This window comes from Hipposideros armiger, unplaced genomic scaffold (assembly GCF_001890085.2).
Source record: "Hipposideros armiger isolate ML-2016 unplaced genomic scaffold, ASM189008v1 scaffold_685, whole genome shotgun sequence".
Taxonomy (NCBI): Eukaryota; Metazoa; Chordata; class Mammalia; order Chiroptera; family Hipposideridae; genus Hipposideros; species Hipposideros armiger.
In genome coordinates, this window is record NW_017732035.1 from 26877 (window position 1) to 43409 (window position 16533).

The following is a 16533-nucleotide window of genomic DNA, read 5'->3' on the forward strand; positions in this document are numbered from 1 at the left end:
TCTGTTCCCCTTCCCCCAATTCCCCAGCGCTGTTCCCATCCCCCAATTCCTCAATAAAAATTAAAAAAAATAAAGAAAGAAAGAAAACAAATGAAAAGGTATATCCCGTTTGGGCAAAGGAAGGCTTAGTATAATTTTTAAAGTCAAGTCTCCCTAAATTAACCTGTAAGTGAATTTTTCTGAACTCGTAAGGCTCAACATCAGATAAGCTGATTCTATGGAAAAATATTTGTATGATAAATATCAGGGAAATTCTGAAAAAGAACAGTAACAAAGGAGGACAAAACCGGCCAGCAAGTAAAACTGCAGTTTTGAGCGCAGCTCTGGTTCATGGACAGCCCAGAAAAGGCCAATACAGCTGGGAATTTCATCTCTGATGAAGGTAGCTGAGTAGCGTCATTATTCCATTTTAGCAGCCTGTAAAAATAAAAGTAATCCCTAGTACTCCTTCACCAAAATGAATACCAAATGGGTCTGAGTCAAATTAGAAAAATAAAAGGAAAAAAGCACTGAAAGAAAACGATTTAAGACTGTTGAAGACTATCAGAGTAGGGAAGGCTTCATACAGTCAAAAGGCAAATGACAGAGAAAAAGTGTTTGTGACACAAATGACAAAAGAATCATTTTCTCACTATACAAAGATCTATAAATTCACAAGAAAGAGCCCAGGACATCCCTAAAGTGCATTTGGGGCTCTAAACAAAAGGAGGAGAAGGACACCGAACCCCACTGTAACCTGGGAGACCTGACTCAGTAAGCAACAGCGTGAAAGAGGCCAGAGTTTTCATTTACATCCCTTTATGCCTTTTGAAATGTGTACCTGAAAAGTAAGGCAGCTAACAATTTTATAAAACGCTACAATGTGCAGAATCTACAACAGAACCAGAGCAGAAAGGCCTTCCTGACATGCAGGAGGGTCTCAGAAAGCACAACCTCAAATGGGAACCATGTTGAAAGGGAAGGCCGCAACTAAGTTATTTCCCTGTCAGCCTCTTGTAAAACTGTAAGCGAAAGCACAAAGGCTCCAATGAGCTTCTTACTCCAACGACCCAGAGAAGAGTGTGTGGGATGCCAGGCACCCTCTATGCTCTTGGTCAGAACAAAATTCAGAATTCAACGTTTTTGTTTGTCCCTCAGTAACCAAATTTAAACCAACTATCCTTAATGGGGCCATTTTACATCAAGTTTTAACTTAAAACTGCTTAGCTGGGCCTCATTTTCTTATCTGTATAATGAGGATAAAAACAGGACTTTCTGACAGGGTTGTTGTAAAGACTAACTTACTCTGCCCAGAAGCACTTAGAGCAAGGCCTGACAGACAACACACATCCTGGAGGGAGGATTGTGACACAGGGAAGGACACAGAATTTGCAGGCTCCTTCATGAACAGCGCTGCAGGAGCCACAGCTCCCCTCCCACCCTTGCCCTAAATGTCTGCACTTGTCCCCACAACACCTGGTCCATGAGGATGGGTGTCTGCTGGACAGGCAGGCTGCATGATCTCAGGAAGCCAAGCCGCCCTGGCTGCAGTCTGAACTCCCTGCAAAGCCTACAGAGTAAACACATCTGGAGATGTGGGCTGTCCCAATTTATACATACCGTAACAAGCACACAGTTTTCTCCATAAAATGAAATCGAGTATACTAAAAGTTTTGTGACCTCAGCTTCGCAATCAGCACCCCTCAGAAAATTACAGATTAGTACCAACTGCAGACTCATGGTGTCACTCATAAACAGAACTGCAAATATCAAATCTTCACTAAAGCCGCTTTCTACAAGGATGCAATTTAGGTCCTGTTGGCTCACAGAAGGGCAGAGCAGCCCAGCCCTGCCCACGTCTGCAAAGTGGTGAGCTTGAATGCCAAATGCACCGCCACTTTTTAAAGGGCCTGGGAGCAACCCCGCAAAGGCTCAGCCACTTGCCTGCTGCTGGCAGCCCTCCTGCCTCACCCTTTCCTGACGAGTTGGGCAGGAATGTGTGGGACCTTGACCTTCTGGGTGAATCAGCCAGGCCTTCAGAGGGACCGGCCCGCGTTTATTCTATTCATGAGCTCAAAGTACTGGGTACTTCTGGCCCCTGCTCCCAAACCTAGAAAGACGGCGGGTAGGTGGAAAGCGCCCGGCCCGGCTGGAGTCAGCCCCAGCCTGCTCCTGTCTGCAGAGCCGGGCAGTGCGTGGCCGGCCCCGGCCTCGCCATCCGCCCGCAGGCCCCGCGGCTGCGCGAGGCCGGTGGGAAGCGCAAGATGCACAACTTCAACCGCGGGCGCACCCGCCGGGTCGAAGGCTCTCGAGCGGCGGGCAGCAGCCAAAGGAGGGCTTTTCCCGCTACGGCAATGACCTTGGGACTAGTCTTCCTCCTCCGGGCAGTGTGGCTGGAATCCTGTCATTCCCAGCTCTCACGACTAAATTTCCAAAACAAAAAGTCACCAGAATGAATCGGTGGTTTCATGTTGCAAGTAAGGGTTTTAAAAGAAATGGCAAACTCTCTCGTGTCCCATCATTTCCTAGAGGCAAGAGCCTTTTCACACCGAGACGGGGTGATGTCACCACAGGGCCAGCCCCGCAGGCCCGCGGCCCCAGGAGCCCGGCGGGCGGGGGCGCGCGGGGCCCCCCGCTCTCGCTGCCGACACCCGGGCGGCCCCGCCGCGGCCCCGCTCGCGCGGCCCGAGCGCCGCACTCACCCGGGCGACGCCATGAGCGCGGCGAGGTCTCGGCGCTGCCGCCGCCTCCGCTTCCTCCGCGCTGCGCGGCTCGGGGAGGGGCCTCGCGCCGGCCGCCCGCTGCCCGCCGGGCGCTCCGGGAGGGCGGGGAAGGGACCGGGGAGGGGGGGCCCGGGTCGGCCGGACAAGGGGCATGAGTGAGCCCGGAGCCGGGCGGGGTGCGGCCGGGCCTCGGCCTCGAGCGGCCTGCGGGCGGAGGGGCCCGGCCCGCGACCCGCCCACCTGCCCAGGTGCCCGCGGGCCGGTCGCCGGGAGGAGCCTCCGGTGCCCGACCGGCCGAGAACCTGCCCCCGGGCCGCGAGGCAGCGGCAGGACCGGGTGAAGCCTACGCCTCCCGCGATCTGAGTTTAATTTCCGTAAGAAAAGCCTTTCCTTTAGCCCGGGAGTTCAGGGAGTTGTTATTAAGCAAAACAATAACGTCTTTTCTTATTGCGGCGGCGTCTGCACGGCTGCCGGCCCCTCTGAGCCAGTCGCCCCTTGTAAATGTGTGTGAAACCACCCCGCGAGGCCCTGAGGACCGTGGGCACTTTCAGTCTTTGCACGTGTTATTCAGCAACAATGAGCCTGGAATTCCTGCAGCGGGCTCCCACCGACCACCGGCCCTTCGGCCTCAGCTCCCTTCTCAGCGAACGCGTTTTCAAAAATCAGAGAGCTCTTGCAAGTGGAAACGCTTCACCAGAAGCTGGGGACATTGCTGGTCACATCCCTGTGTTATGGTAAATATTGTCGGTAACCACTTTATTCTTGACTACTATTGTAGTAAGAACAAGAGATAGCAAAGAAGTGACTGAAACCGTGGCTCTGTAGCCAGAATACCTGGGTTGAACTCTAGCACCTGGGGCAAGATAGAACCTCCCCAGGGCTACAGTTTCCTCATTTGAAAAATGGGAATAATAGGTCCCTTCCTCTCTGTATTGAATGAGTTAGTAATTTTTCAATGAGTTAATATTTTTAAATTGACTGATACATGCCTGGTACACGGTTTTTTTCGCTTCCTGTGAACCTCTCCAATGTCTGGAGCCTGTGCCCATCAGTAAAACGGAGGCTCACAATCGCTGCCTTGAGTTCGGAAGATAATCAGTGCTTTGTAAATGTGAGCTGACACGTAAAGTCACAGGGGCTTTTGAGGATTTATAACCACAGTAGGTTATGAATCCAGGGTTAGGAAGAGTTTTGGGGAGTGGGCAACTGCTAAAAGGTTTGGTCGAAGACAGTAATCATTAACATTGGAATGAGGCAGGTCACATAGTTTTTTAAAAGAAACTGTTGGTTTTAAGATATATTTTTAAATCACATAACTTCACTGACATTAAATATTCTTCAATGAGTTTTCAGTGCGTCTGTGGCATTTCACTGAGTGGTGAACGATTGTATGTTTTAACCAACCCCTGCTGTTGGACATAAATATTGCTGTTAGTATTTAATTGTTATAAAGACTGTGGACAATAAATATCCATCTAGGCCAAACTTCCCATACATATCATAACTATTTCCTTAAGACAAGTTTTTAAGAGTTGCATTTCTAGGTCAGATATCAGTATTTTAGGTCTTTTCAGATATATAGAATCTCTGTATATATACACATATACAAATACATATATACTGGTATACATGTGTATGTACATATATATAACACTGACATATGTATATACACACATGTATACGCACACATGCAGATTGCTCTCCCAGCAGTCACCAATACTGATGATAGTGCCAGTTTCCCAAAACCCTCTAGAAATTTCACATTTTTATTTCATTGCCAATTTTATAGTTTAAAAAAACAGTATTTGGCAAATTGCAGACTATGAGTTCCAAGCTCTCATTTCTCCACAGACACATGAAGAAAATAACTGGAAGCTATCAGAACTAATTTAGTAGGGCTCTGAAAAACAGTCAAAGGTTTACAGCAACCAGGCAAACACTCAAGCAAGAAAAAGCCAGGCAGGGAAGTTTTGTGGTAACTTTTACTTAACAGCCCTTCCCCAGTGTGGTCGTTAGTGGTCCCGTTCTTGAGCAGGTCCCCACATCCCATCTCTTAGAACTAGAGGGAGCAGGCAGACCTTATCTGTGTACTGTCTGACCTATAAGACATACCGTATTTGCCGGCGTATAAGACGATTTTTTGGCCCTGAAAAATATGCCTCCAAGTGGGGGGTCGTCTTATACGCCAGGTACACTTCAGATAGACTGCCCATAGTGCTTGCCCCGTGCCATAGTGGCCTCCCGATGCCTGCCCACTTCATTCCACATACCGTTCAGGCATCAGCAGCGCTGCTGGGTGTATGCTTGGCTGTTATGCGATTCTGCCACACTCGCAAAATCGCACACAGCCAACCATACACCCAGTATGATAGCGCAAAATCGCGAATCGCAATTTATGTATATGTTTGATTACATACAGCCTTGTGACAGTTTTCCTGCATGTCATAAGCATTTGAATATAAATATAAATGTTGAAATCAAATCTGATATTGTTTTACCTTTTATTTGGTGTGTGGAAGGTGTGCGGAAGAGGGGGTAGTCTTATACGGCGAGTATATAACAAACTCTGTATTTTGAGTGGAAATGTTAGGGGGTCGTCTTATACGCCCAGTCGTCTTATACGCCGGCAAATACGGTAATAAAGGGAGCTCTTCAGATTGAAAAGGAAAGCCGCCAGACAGCATCTCACAGTAGCGTGAAGATGTCAAGATCTCCGATAAAGATAAGTACAGGGGCAAGTATAAAAACTGGTGTTATTTTAATTTTGGTAGCAACTGGATCCACTATTCATTTTGAGCAGGACTTAATTACAAATGCATAGCATTAATTATAAATTTATGTTTCTGGGCACAAAATGTATAAAGCTGTAATCTGTGATGTTAGTAACATGAAGGAGAAACAACTGTTATCGCAGCAGAGCTTTTCTATGCAGTTCAAAGTTGGTATCATTCAAATTAGATTGTTCTACCTTTAGGATATTGTATGGGTTCCCATGATAAGCACAAAGAAAGCACAAAGAATATACATAAAAAGTTATACACGGAAGGGAATCAAAACACATCATTACATAACATCAACTGAACAGAAAAGAAGGCCGTAATAGGAGACAAAAAAAGCTAGAAGACATTCCCCCCCCCCCCAGATTTAGCTGTCTTATTATGAATGGCACCACCTAGCAGAGCAGGCAGCTCATGCTCAAAAGCCTGGATCCAGGGTTCTGTGTGGGGGCTTTTTAGGCTTTAGGGGGAAGAGGTGTGCGGAAGTGCTGGCAAGGCAAGTTTTAATTGGAGGAACTTGGAGCTTGGCTGTTTATGGTAAGGGGATTCAGCACCGGATCTTCATGGACAGCAGACCCTCCGCTTCTGAAAGGATTCCTGAGCTCAAGTTCTGGGCATATCTGGTCCTTTGGTTCCCTGAATGTGGGGGGCATGACTTTGGTTCTGATTGTAGCTGGCAAGAATTTTTTTTTTATTTTTTAAAGATTTTTATTGGGGAATTGGGGGATGGGAACAGAGAAGTTGCTGTCCTTTTGTTCTTCAGTCTAGTTGTGGAGGACGTTGCTTCACTGGCCCAAGTTGGCACCATCATTGCGCTCTTTCCGGGCGGGCAAGGCAGATCAGTCGCCGGCTTCTGGACGGCCACTCGCGGCGGCTGCTGGCCGCTCATGCTGGCTGGTGTCTACACACGGTAGCCCATGGCAGCCCACTGCAGCAGGAGCTGCAGCCTACGCTGTCACTGGCGACTCACAGCAGTCCAGCTTCAGGTTGAGCTGTCGTTCAGCATCTTAGCTGTAGAGGGCAGTGCCACTGGCCCTCATATGTGGGATCCGAACCAGGGCCCTCTGACGTCCCAAGCCAGCTCTTAACCAACACGCCACTCAGCTGGCCCAAGATATTTTTAAAAATATAAAAATGGCAGTAAGTTCCTTCTTATCATTAATTAAACTTTAAATGTAAATAGATTAAAATGTCCAATCACAAGGCAGAGATTGGAAGAATGATTTTTTTAAATGGCCCAAATATATACAGCCTAAAGGGACTCACTTTAGAGCTAAAGACAGAAATAGTTTGTAAGTAAACGATGGGAAAAAGATATTCCATGCAAAATAGTAACCCAAAGAAAGCTGGATAGGCTATACTAATATCAGACAAAATAGACTGTAGGTGAAACAAAACTGTAACGAGATAAAGAAAATCATTATATATTGAAAAAAAGGTCAATTCGGGCCAGCCACGTGGCATGTTGATTAAGAGTGGCTTGGGATGCCAGCTCTGAGCAGCAGAGCTGGAATACAAGGATGGTTCAACATATGAAAATCAATCAGTGTAGTATATCACATTAATACAATGAAGGAAAAAAGTATCTCCCACAAGCTACTTCTTTAAAAAGAATTTTTTTCCAAGTTTACAGTGGAGAAACCTGACAAACATCAACAGAGTGATTTAACCAGTCATACTTATCAATGTCATGCACCCTCTGACATGATGCACTGAGAGGGCACAGCATCACTTTCATAATAGTCTTCTGTAAATGCATAACTTTAATCTCATCAATCAGAAAACCCAAATTGAGGGACAACCTCTCTACAAAATAACTTGCCCACTGTCTTCAAAATTATCAAGGTCATCAAAGACAAATAATAAGGAACTAAGATTGCAGGAGGCCAAAGTGACAGGATGAACAAATGCAACATGGGACCCTAAATTGGACCCTCAACCAGAAAAAGTACATTAGTTGGACAATTAGTGAAATCTGAATAAAGTCTGTAAATAATAGTATTGTATAGGTGTTTTCTGAATTAGATAACTGAATTAGTTATGTAATATGCTAATGTTAGAGAAAGCTAAATAAAGGGTATACAAGAACTCTGTGTATTGTTCTATTTTAAAGAGCTTTACAGACAAAATTTTCCCATTAGTAATCACTCCCCATTCCCCACTTCCTTACCCCTAGGTGACCACTAAACTACTTTCTGTCTTAATAGAGTTGCTTATTCTGGATATTTCATATAAATGGAGTCATACACTACGTGGCCTTTTGTGACTGCTTCTTTCACTCAGCATGTTTTCAAGGTTCACCCATTGTTATACGACTATGGTGAATTGTGCCCCCCCAAAGATTTTGAAGTGCTAACCCCCAGTACCTATGACTGTGACTTTAAAGTGGGTCTTTGGAGATGTGAAGCTAACACGGGTTATCAGGGTGGCCCTAATCCAGTATGACTGAGTCCTTATAAAACGGGGAAATTTGGACACAGAGATGCACATAAAGGGAGGATGGTGTCAAGACACAGGAAGTACAGTATCTACAAGCCAAGGAAAGCCTGAGGCTACCAGGAGCTAGAAGAGGCCCTGGAAAAGATTCTCCCTCACAGCACTTAGAAAGAACCAACCCTGTCAATACCTTGATTTCAGACTTCTAGCCTCCAAAACGGAGACCATAAATTACTGTTAAGCCATCCAGTTTGTGACAGCCCGAGCAATCTAATATATCCATGTTGTAGCATGTATCAGTACTTCATTCCTTTTTTTTTTTTTTTTAAGATTTTATTGGGGAATCGGGGGAGGGGAACAGCATTGGGGAATCAGGGAAGGGGAAGACAAGTTGCTGTCCTTTTGTTCTTCAGTCTAGTTGTGGAGGACATTGCTTCACTGGCCCATGTTGGTATTATCGTGCGCTCTTCCCAACTGAGGCAGTCGCTAGCTGGCCACTGGACAGCTGCTCATGGCAGCTCACACCCACTGCCAGTCAGCCCCACTGCAGCCTACGCTTCACCGGAGACTCACGGCAGCCCAGCTCCAGGTCGAGCTGTTGTTCACCATCTTGGCTGTAGAGGGCACAGCGTCACTGGACCTCATGTGGGATCTGAACCGGGGCCCTGCTGCTCAGAGCTGGCGTCCCAAGCCAACTCCTAACCAACGTGCCACTCGGCCGGCCCCTTCATTCCTTCTTATTGCCAAAAATATTCCAGTGTGGATATTATCACATTTTGTTTATCCATTCAACATTGGGGTTGTTTTGACCTTTCTGCTAGTATAAATAATACTGCTATAAACACATGTATACAAGTTTCTGTGTGCACATGTTCTAATTTCTCTTGGGTATATAAGAATGGAATTCCTAAGTCATATAATTGTTTCACTTTTTAAGGAAATTCCAAAACTGTTTTCAAAAGTAGCTGTACCATTTTACATATCCACCAGTTAAAGTGTTAGGGTTCCAACTTCTCCACATCCTCACCAACACGTGTTATCGTCTGTCCTTTAGAGTATAGCCATCCTAGAGGATGTGAAGTGGTATCTCATTGTGGCTTTAATTTGCATTTTCCTAATAACTAAGAATGTTGAGCTTTCTTGTTTTATGTGCTTAATGGTCATTTCTATATCTTCTTTGAAGAAATTTCTACTGAAATCCTTTGCCCAGTTTTTAATACCTTGTGTTTTTTAGAGTTGTTAAGAGTTCCTTTATATATTCTGGATACTGAACCCTTATCAAATATATAATTTGCATATATTTTCTCCCATTCTGTGGATTGTCTTTTTGCTTCCTTGATGATGCTGTTTAAAACACAAAAGTTTGGGCCGGCGTGTTGGTTAAGAGTTGGCTTGGGATGCCAGTCTAAGCACCAGGGCCTCGGTTCGGATCCCACATGAGGACCAGTGGCACTGCCCTCTACAGCTGAGATGGTGAACAACAGCTCAACTTGGAGCTGGGCTGCCGTGAGTCACCGGCGACGGCTAGGCTGCAGTGGGGCTGGCCAGCAGTGGGCATGAGCTTTTGTGAACCACCGTGAGAGGCCATCCAATGGGGCAGGTGAGCAACTGCCTCACCCGGGAAGAGCAGAATAATAGCAACATGGGCCAGTGAAGTGGTGTCCTTCACAACTAGACTGAAGAACAAAAGGACAGCAATTTGTTGTTCCCTTCCCCCAATTCCTCAATAAAAAATATTGAAAAGGGCCAGCCGAGTGGCGCGATGGTTAAGAACTGGCTTGGGACACCAGAGGACCCCGGTTTGGATCCCACATATGAGGGCCAGTGACACTGCCCTCCACAGCTAAGATGCTGAACAACAGCTCGACCTGGAGCTGGGCTGCCGTGAGTCGCCAGCTACGGCGTAGGCTGCAGCCCCTACGGCAGTGGGTTGCCATGGGCTACCGTGTGTAGCCAGCAGCCAGCGTGAGCGGCCAGCAGCCGCCGTGAGTGGCCGTCCAGAAGCCGGTGACTGATCTGTCTCGCCCGGGAAGAGTACAATGATGGTGCCAACTTGGGCCAGTGAAGCAACGTCCTCCACAACTAGACTGAAGAACAAAACGACAGCAACTTGTCTGTTCCCCTTCCCCCAATTCCCCAGCACTGTTCCCATCGCCCCAATTCCCCAATTAAAAAAAAAATCTTAAAAAAAAAGGTATAGAAGACTATGCACTAATCTACTAACAGGAAATAGAAATGAAATTCTCATTTGCTATTCAACACAATTTTTTTCCTTTTCCTGGATTACACAGTATGCAAATTCTGAGGAAATTTTGGATTTTAACATCATTAGTAAACTCGCTATCCAGAGATAACCATTGTATTTGAGGTTTATATTCTTACAGGAATACATAAACATTTAGAAAAATTTAGGATCATTTGTGCTGTGGGAGAGAGCCATGTAAACAGTGTGGGGATGGGTGACTCACGGAATAATAGTGGTTATGCTTGAACCAGCTTTGAAAGGTGAGTGATGGTTCTGCTTTAAGGGAAAGAGAAGGCTTTCGGGACAGAGGGCATTCAGAAATAAAGGAATGTATTTGGGGCAGTGCTGGAAACCGCTTATGGTGAGCCAGGAAGGACAATGCTGGATTCTGAAGGGCCTTAGATGACCATGGATGTGACCCTTGTAGGCGATAAGGCATCCTTGCAGAGTGTTGGGCAAGAATGCATCGTGATGAGATTTACATTTTAGAGGGTTTATGAAGTTGTGTGCAAGACAGATAAGAGGAATGAGAGAATGGAAGCCAGGGGCTTGGCTGGGGGGACCATGGAAATGTCTGTACTGCATTTTATATTTGAGTACACACATATAAGTGACCATATGTCCTGCTTTGCCAGACACAGCCCTCATTACATCTTTGGTCCGAGAGTAATTATATTGGAACCCCTTTCACTCTCAAAAGCGTCTAAGTTTGGAGGATAAATATGGCCTACACACATAAGCACACACAATAGAACTTTAACAATCTTTACTATGTGAGACGCACTGGTATTTTGCATTCTATCTTATTTTTTTTAATATTGGTTGCAACCCATTGAACTTACTTCATGACACACTCATTGCTCCTAACCCAGTTTGAAAACTCAGACCTAGATGCCTGCCAGGTCTTGGGGAAAGGGGAAGGGGACAGGCCAGCAAGGTTGGAGATGCTCAGGTTAGGGCCGCGGTTTCCAGCCTTGGCAGCGCATGGAAATCCCCTGAAGCCTGACTGCAGATGCACCTCTCCAGGACCACTGCACGCACAGCTGTGCTATGTGCCTGTCTGTGGGGCAGCTAACATGTCTGACGTCACACACACGAGTGTTTATACTTACACACAAATTCACAGCAGAGTTGAGAACCACTACTTTCAGGAGTACGTGACAGCCGGGCAGGGAACCCAGGCGGCGGGGACAGAGCTCGACCGCGGCACCTCCTCGGTGCCCGACGAGTCGCTGTTGAACCAGCGCCCACCTCCCCGCCGGCTTCCCTCGCTGACCTGCTCCGCTCGCCGGCGCAGGGACGCACCCAGCGCGGGACGCCGGCCCCACAGTACCCCGCGGCGCGCGTGCGCAGGCCGCCCCCGTCCCCAGCAGCGGGGAAAGGGTGGTGCTGAAGCGGACCTAGAAGGTAACGAGCCCGCCTGCCCTCGGGCTCCTTGCGAGTGCGTCGATTAGCAAGCGGGGTCGTCGCAGCCGCTAACTGAACGACTGCTGAGGCCGAGCGCAGCGACACCAGCCAGGACGGAGGCGGAAGCACCGCCGGCGCAGCCTCAAAGGGGCGCGGCTCGCTGCTGGCGTCACGTAGACTTGCGTCCTGCGGGGGCGGGGCGGTGTCACGTGGGGTTGCGTCCTACAGGGCGGGGCTGGCGGGCGGGGTCGTCCGGGCGGGGCTACGCGGGCTGGCGGGCCCCTTCCCAGCGGCTGCTGCTGCGACGTGCGTTCTGCGTCGCCTTGGTGCCTGTACCGAGTCGCCGAGGCCGCGGGGCGGCGCCAGCCTCCTGAGGAAGGAGGGCCTGCCCCAATGAGGTGTCTGTCTGGAGGGCAGGGCAGAAGAGTCGAAGTTGGTGCTGGGTCCTCCGGGGTGACGGGGAACTCTGCAGGTGGAGAAAAGGAACTAGGACCCTCTGGGCCTTGGTGCGAGGAGAGGGTATCGGGGGCTTTAGCCACCTCTGCTTTTTTTCTTCCAGGTCCAACAGGCTAGCGAGAGAGTGGTGACAGAAATGCTACGTAAGTGCCTCGGAAGTTTTATGGGAGACGTCGTCCAGGAGAAGCTAGCGTGCTAGAGAAGCCCTCCATGACCCTCTGAGCTGCTGGCTGAGCCGCTCACAAACCGCGAACAAACTCTGGTCTCCCACTCTTTCCAACCTCAGCATATTGGTGCCACTCTCAGCCACGTGGTTTGGACAATATCACATCATTGATGCCAAATCGGTAGTCGCTGTTAGGATCTGCAGGCTTCGTAGCTACACTGGAATGGCTTTCTCCACCCCACTCACTGCTGGTCTCTTGGGGGTACAGGGCACTGTATGCCTAGCCTGCTGGGCCTCACTCAAGGTGGTGCTGGGCCTCACTCGCCATGGCACCCACACAGGGGCCTCAGCCTGGCCCCTCGCTTCTTGAAGCTGAGTGACCAGGGCAGAGCGGCCAGAATGCACACGGCCCAGGCCTAGCAGCTCTCAGCTGAACGGTATGTCAACGCTGAGAGAGCCTGCAGCAGCTTACTCAGGTGCTCAGGAATGGGCAGGTTTCTGTTTCTGACATTCAAAGTCTTAAGTGTCAGGGAGGTGCTAGTGGGACAGGTTTCAAGCACTCCTGGCCTGAGGTCTGTCCCTGGCATCCAAAGGGAGGCAGAGCAGAAGCCTCAAGGTCAGCATGGGCCCCTAGTCTCCCACCCTGCCAGCCCCTCCCTCCTGGACCTCTTCTCACCGATCACCCTTCTGCCCTGGCATTGCTAGGTAAGGGCTGGGCCTGGATTAGATCTAGTCATGGATGCTGGTCCCCTGAGGAATGGAGGACATGGCTGCCAGCACCCCGTGAGGGTAGCTGTGCTCCCTTGCCTGCTGTCGTTTGACGAGAGGAGAAAGGACCCATTGTTCTCCCTGGCCAGTCTGCTGGTTTCGTTGTTGCCACCACCCAGGTTTCTCCCTGTTGATCGATTTTATTAATAAAATCACAAAGCCGGGCCAGCCGAGTGGCACGTTGGTTAAGAGTTGGCTTGGGATGCCAGCTCCGAGCAGCAGGACCCTGGTTCAGATCCCACATGAGGGCCAGTGACACTGTGCTCTACAGCTAAGATGGTGAACAACAGCTCGACCAGGAGCTGGGCTGCCGTGAGTCACCAGTGACCGCATAGGCTACACCCATGCTGCAGTGGGCTGCCATAAGCTACCGTGAATGGCCGGCAGCCTGTGTGAGCTGCCAAGAGCCGCTGTGAGCTGCCATCTAGAGGCCAGCGACTAATCTGCCTCATTCAGGAAGAGCGCAATGATAATACCAACATGGGCCAGTGAAGCGACATCCTCCACAACTAGACCTAAGAACAAAAGGACAGCAACTTGTCTGTTCCCCTCCCCCGATTCCCCAACACTATTCCCCTCCCCCAATTCCCTAATAAAATCTTAAAAAAGAAAATAAAATGACAAAGCCATAAAGAATCTGCAAAACCTATCAGACCAGATAGCAGATTCTTAATTTTCTTTAAAATGTTTCCTTCACTCCCCACCATGTCTCCCAGACCCCCACTTGCCACTCTTGGAAGTTGACCATTTCTGCATTTAGTGTCAAAGGCCCAGCAGTACAGGCTCGGAGTCACCCTGACCCAGGAGGGATTGACAACCTGTCAACATCTTTGGGTTAAAATGTCAGTAAAGTTATAGTGACACTGTAAATATCGCCCTGTCTGTGACTCCGGACCTTTGAACCTATGGGGGTGCTGCAGGCCCCTGGCAGCAGGAAGCAAGCCTGAGGCTTCAGGCAAAACCTGAGGAGACAGTATCATGGCAAGAGCTGTGTGAGCAGCAAGAGTGCAGCCTAGCCTCTGTGAACTGTTAGTGTGGCAGAAACAAGTGCCCCTCCTCCTGGGAGCCACCTAGAACTGACTTATGGCTGCCCCTCCAAGCCCAGCCCTAGAGGGCTGGAGACCTACCTGCAGGCCTGCATCCCAGACCAGGGTCAGGGCTGCAGCCCTCCCACCTCCCTCCCACTGACTGACTGTTAAAATCATGTTCAAATCATAACATGGACTCAACTACAAAGGTGTGTTTGTTTTAAATGTCTCAAGATGTGAAGTATTTGTTTACTGCATTCTACTTACCATGCAGCATAAATAAGATTTCTTTTTAGGGCAGGAAAAGCAATAATTATATTTCTCTTAACTGTTGTCATGTGGCCACATGTGGCTGGAGCAGAGAGACGTAATCCTGGTGGTTTTAAGAAAGTGATTTTTCACCTAATTGACACTTCTGTTGATGAAGATTTTGAATAGGTACCTTTCTTACTGATTGCTATGATCTGAATGACTGTGACTCCCGCCCACATTTCCTATGTTTGAATCTTAACCCCCAAGGTGATAATATTAGGAGGTGGGGCCTTTGGGAAGTGACTAGGTCATAAAGGTGGAGCCTCATGAATAGCATCTGCGCGCTTATAAGAGAGACACCAGAGAGCTCCCTTGCCCCTCCACCATGTGAGGACACAGCAAAAAGATGGCCACCTGTAAAGTCAGAAGCAGGCCTCACCAGACACAGAATCTACTGGTGCCATGATCTTGGACTTCCAGCCTCTAGGACAATGAGAAATTTCTGTTGTTTATAAGCCGCCCGCTGTGGTGCTTTGTTACAGCAGCCTGAACAGACTGAAGCACTGGTCTTGCTGTTCTTGTCAGACAGTTCTTTTTCTTAATGCTGTTGGTTCCTTCTACACTGTGGACTCCAGAGGGAGTCTATCAGCAAAATCTTCCCTCCACACTTGGACCCAGATGTATTGAGGACATGGTCAACTGCCCTCAGAATGTAGAGGACACTGACATTCAGGGCCCTGGTTTTGTGCCCTGCACCTGCCATCTGACCTACCAGGAGAACATCAAGAAGTAGAGCAGATCTGAGTGTACCCCCATGCAAGTAAAGAGGCTGTGTGAATGGCAGAGAAGTTAGGGAGGAGAGAGAGGAGTCCTAGGAATGGCCTCTGCAGACATCTCTCAAACTGAGGAACAGCCAACCAAAAAGAGCAGGACGCTGACAGGAAACAGGGTCAAAAGCAGGGGGGAGGGGGCACGGGGCAGCCAGAAGGCTCTTGTCAATCACTGTCCTCTTTCTTGAAAGCTCCCAAGAGATTCTGTCACACCTAGAATTAAACCCCAAAGTCCTTCCCCTGACCCACAGGGTCCCACAGGATCCAGCCTCCGCCCATGGCTCCTTCCCTCTCCTTCTCCCTGTGCTCCCACCTCAGAGCCCCAACACATCTTGTTCCCTCTGCCTGGAGCACTTCTGCCCAATCTTCAACAGCGGCCCCTGCTCCCATATTCACTCTCTGCTCCAGGGTTACCCCCCTCAGAAAGGCCTTCCCTAGCTTGTAAAGCTGACATAGGCTCCCACAGACTAGAACAGGGAGCGGAATCCTAGTGTCCCCAACTTCCCACCAGGGACCTCCTCCTCGCAGCCTTCTTTCGGTGGAGCCTGGGTCTCCCTGCCGCTCCCTCATCCGTGTGCACGAGCCTGGTCACCACACTGACCTCATCTACTTCCAGAACAGAGACCAGACTCTGGCCTGTACAGCCTGATTCAGGCAAGGCAGGTCTTCCCCAAGTTGACTAAATGCTGAAAAGACCTCCTAGACTTCTTAAGGGTCCAGGGACCCCAGGCTGGGGACTGGCAGCCAAGTGGGTGGAGAAAACTGGTAACTTTTGATAGCTGTTTAAATAGGAACGTCCCCCAAGACAGAAGAGAAAACAAAAGGGGGGGCCAAAGAGAAGGCAGAACAGTAAGGGTGTCTGAGGCTGTGCTCCTGCCCTCACGGAGTGCTGGTCGCCAAAGTCTCCATCCCTCGGGGGACCAGCAACAGAGTGTGGACGGCGGAGGGACTGGGGTTCTGTATTTTAGGAAGGTGGGAGTTCTCCAGCGCAGGAAAGGAACCTGTGAGCGGCCAGGGCCCCTGGCCCCCACTTTCCCTCCGGGGCGTCCTGGCCCGCAGGTACATTAGCGCAGAAAGGAACCGGCCTCCCCGCACGGCGGGTGGGAGCGGCCCTTGCTTCAACCGGCCGGGCCTGCGGGGAGCCACAGGGGAAGGCAGGTGAGGCCGAGGAGGCACAGCAGCCTCTGAGGTCGGTGTGTGTCGGTGTGACCGTCAGCCTTCGTGTGTATCCATGTCGTCGTTCACACTCCTTTCATTCATAGGTCAAACTCCTGTGGAGTCCCACGTGGAGGGAGACGCATTGACCGTGAGGAGCGTCAGAAGACAAGACGCACAGCGCTCCGTGGAGCGGCCGACGGCGGCGTTGGGCACCCCCTGCCCACAAAGCGAGCCGTCAGCCCAGCCCGACCCCGCTCACCACGGCCCCGCTCACACCGCTTCCGCTTCCGGCCTTTGGGGCGGGGTTT

At 49.6% G+C, this 16533-nt stretch overlaps 1 protein-coding gene and 1 long non-coding RNA gene across 3 annotated transcripts in view; one reads left to right on the plus strand and one right to left on the minus strand.

Moving 5' to 3' along the window:
• URGCP (upregulator of cell proliferation) overlaps positions 1 to 11359 on the minus strand; it is a 28860-nt gene extending 17501 nt beyond the window's left edge. The window contains exon 1 of one of the 2 annotated variants that reach the window (XM_019626580.1): positions 11273 to 11359. Coding sequence is in view for 1 of the 2 variants with exons in the window: in XM_019626579.1 (XP_019482124.1) it covers positions 2682 to 2695 (14 nt within the window). In the remaining variant the exon portion in view is untranslated. Of the gene's footprint in view, positions 1 to 2681; positions 4237 to 11272 lie in introns of those variants that run through there. The other variant, XM_019626579.1, reaches the window with a different exon arrangement.
• Positions 11360 to 11512: 153 nt separating this feature from the next.
• On the plus strand, positions 11513 to 16399 carry LOC109373028 (uncharacterized). Its single transcript, XR_002122149.1, has 3 exons — positions 11513 to 11567; positions 12127 to 12626; positions 16330 to 16399. It is a non-coding gene; the product is annotated as an uncharacterized LOC109373028 (long non-coding RNA).
• The last annotated feature ends 134 nt before the right edge of the window (positions 16400 to 16533 follow it).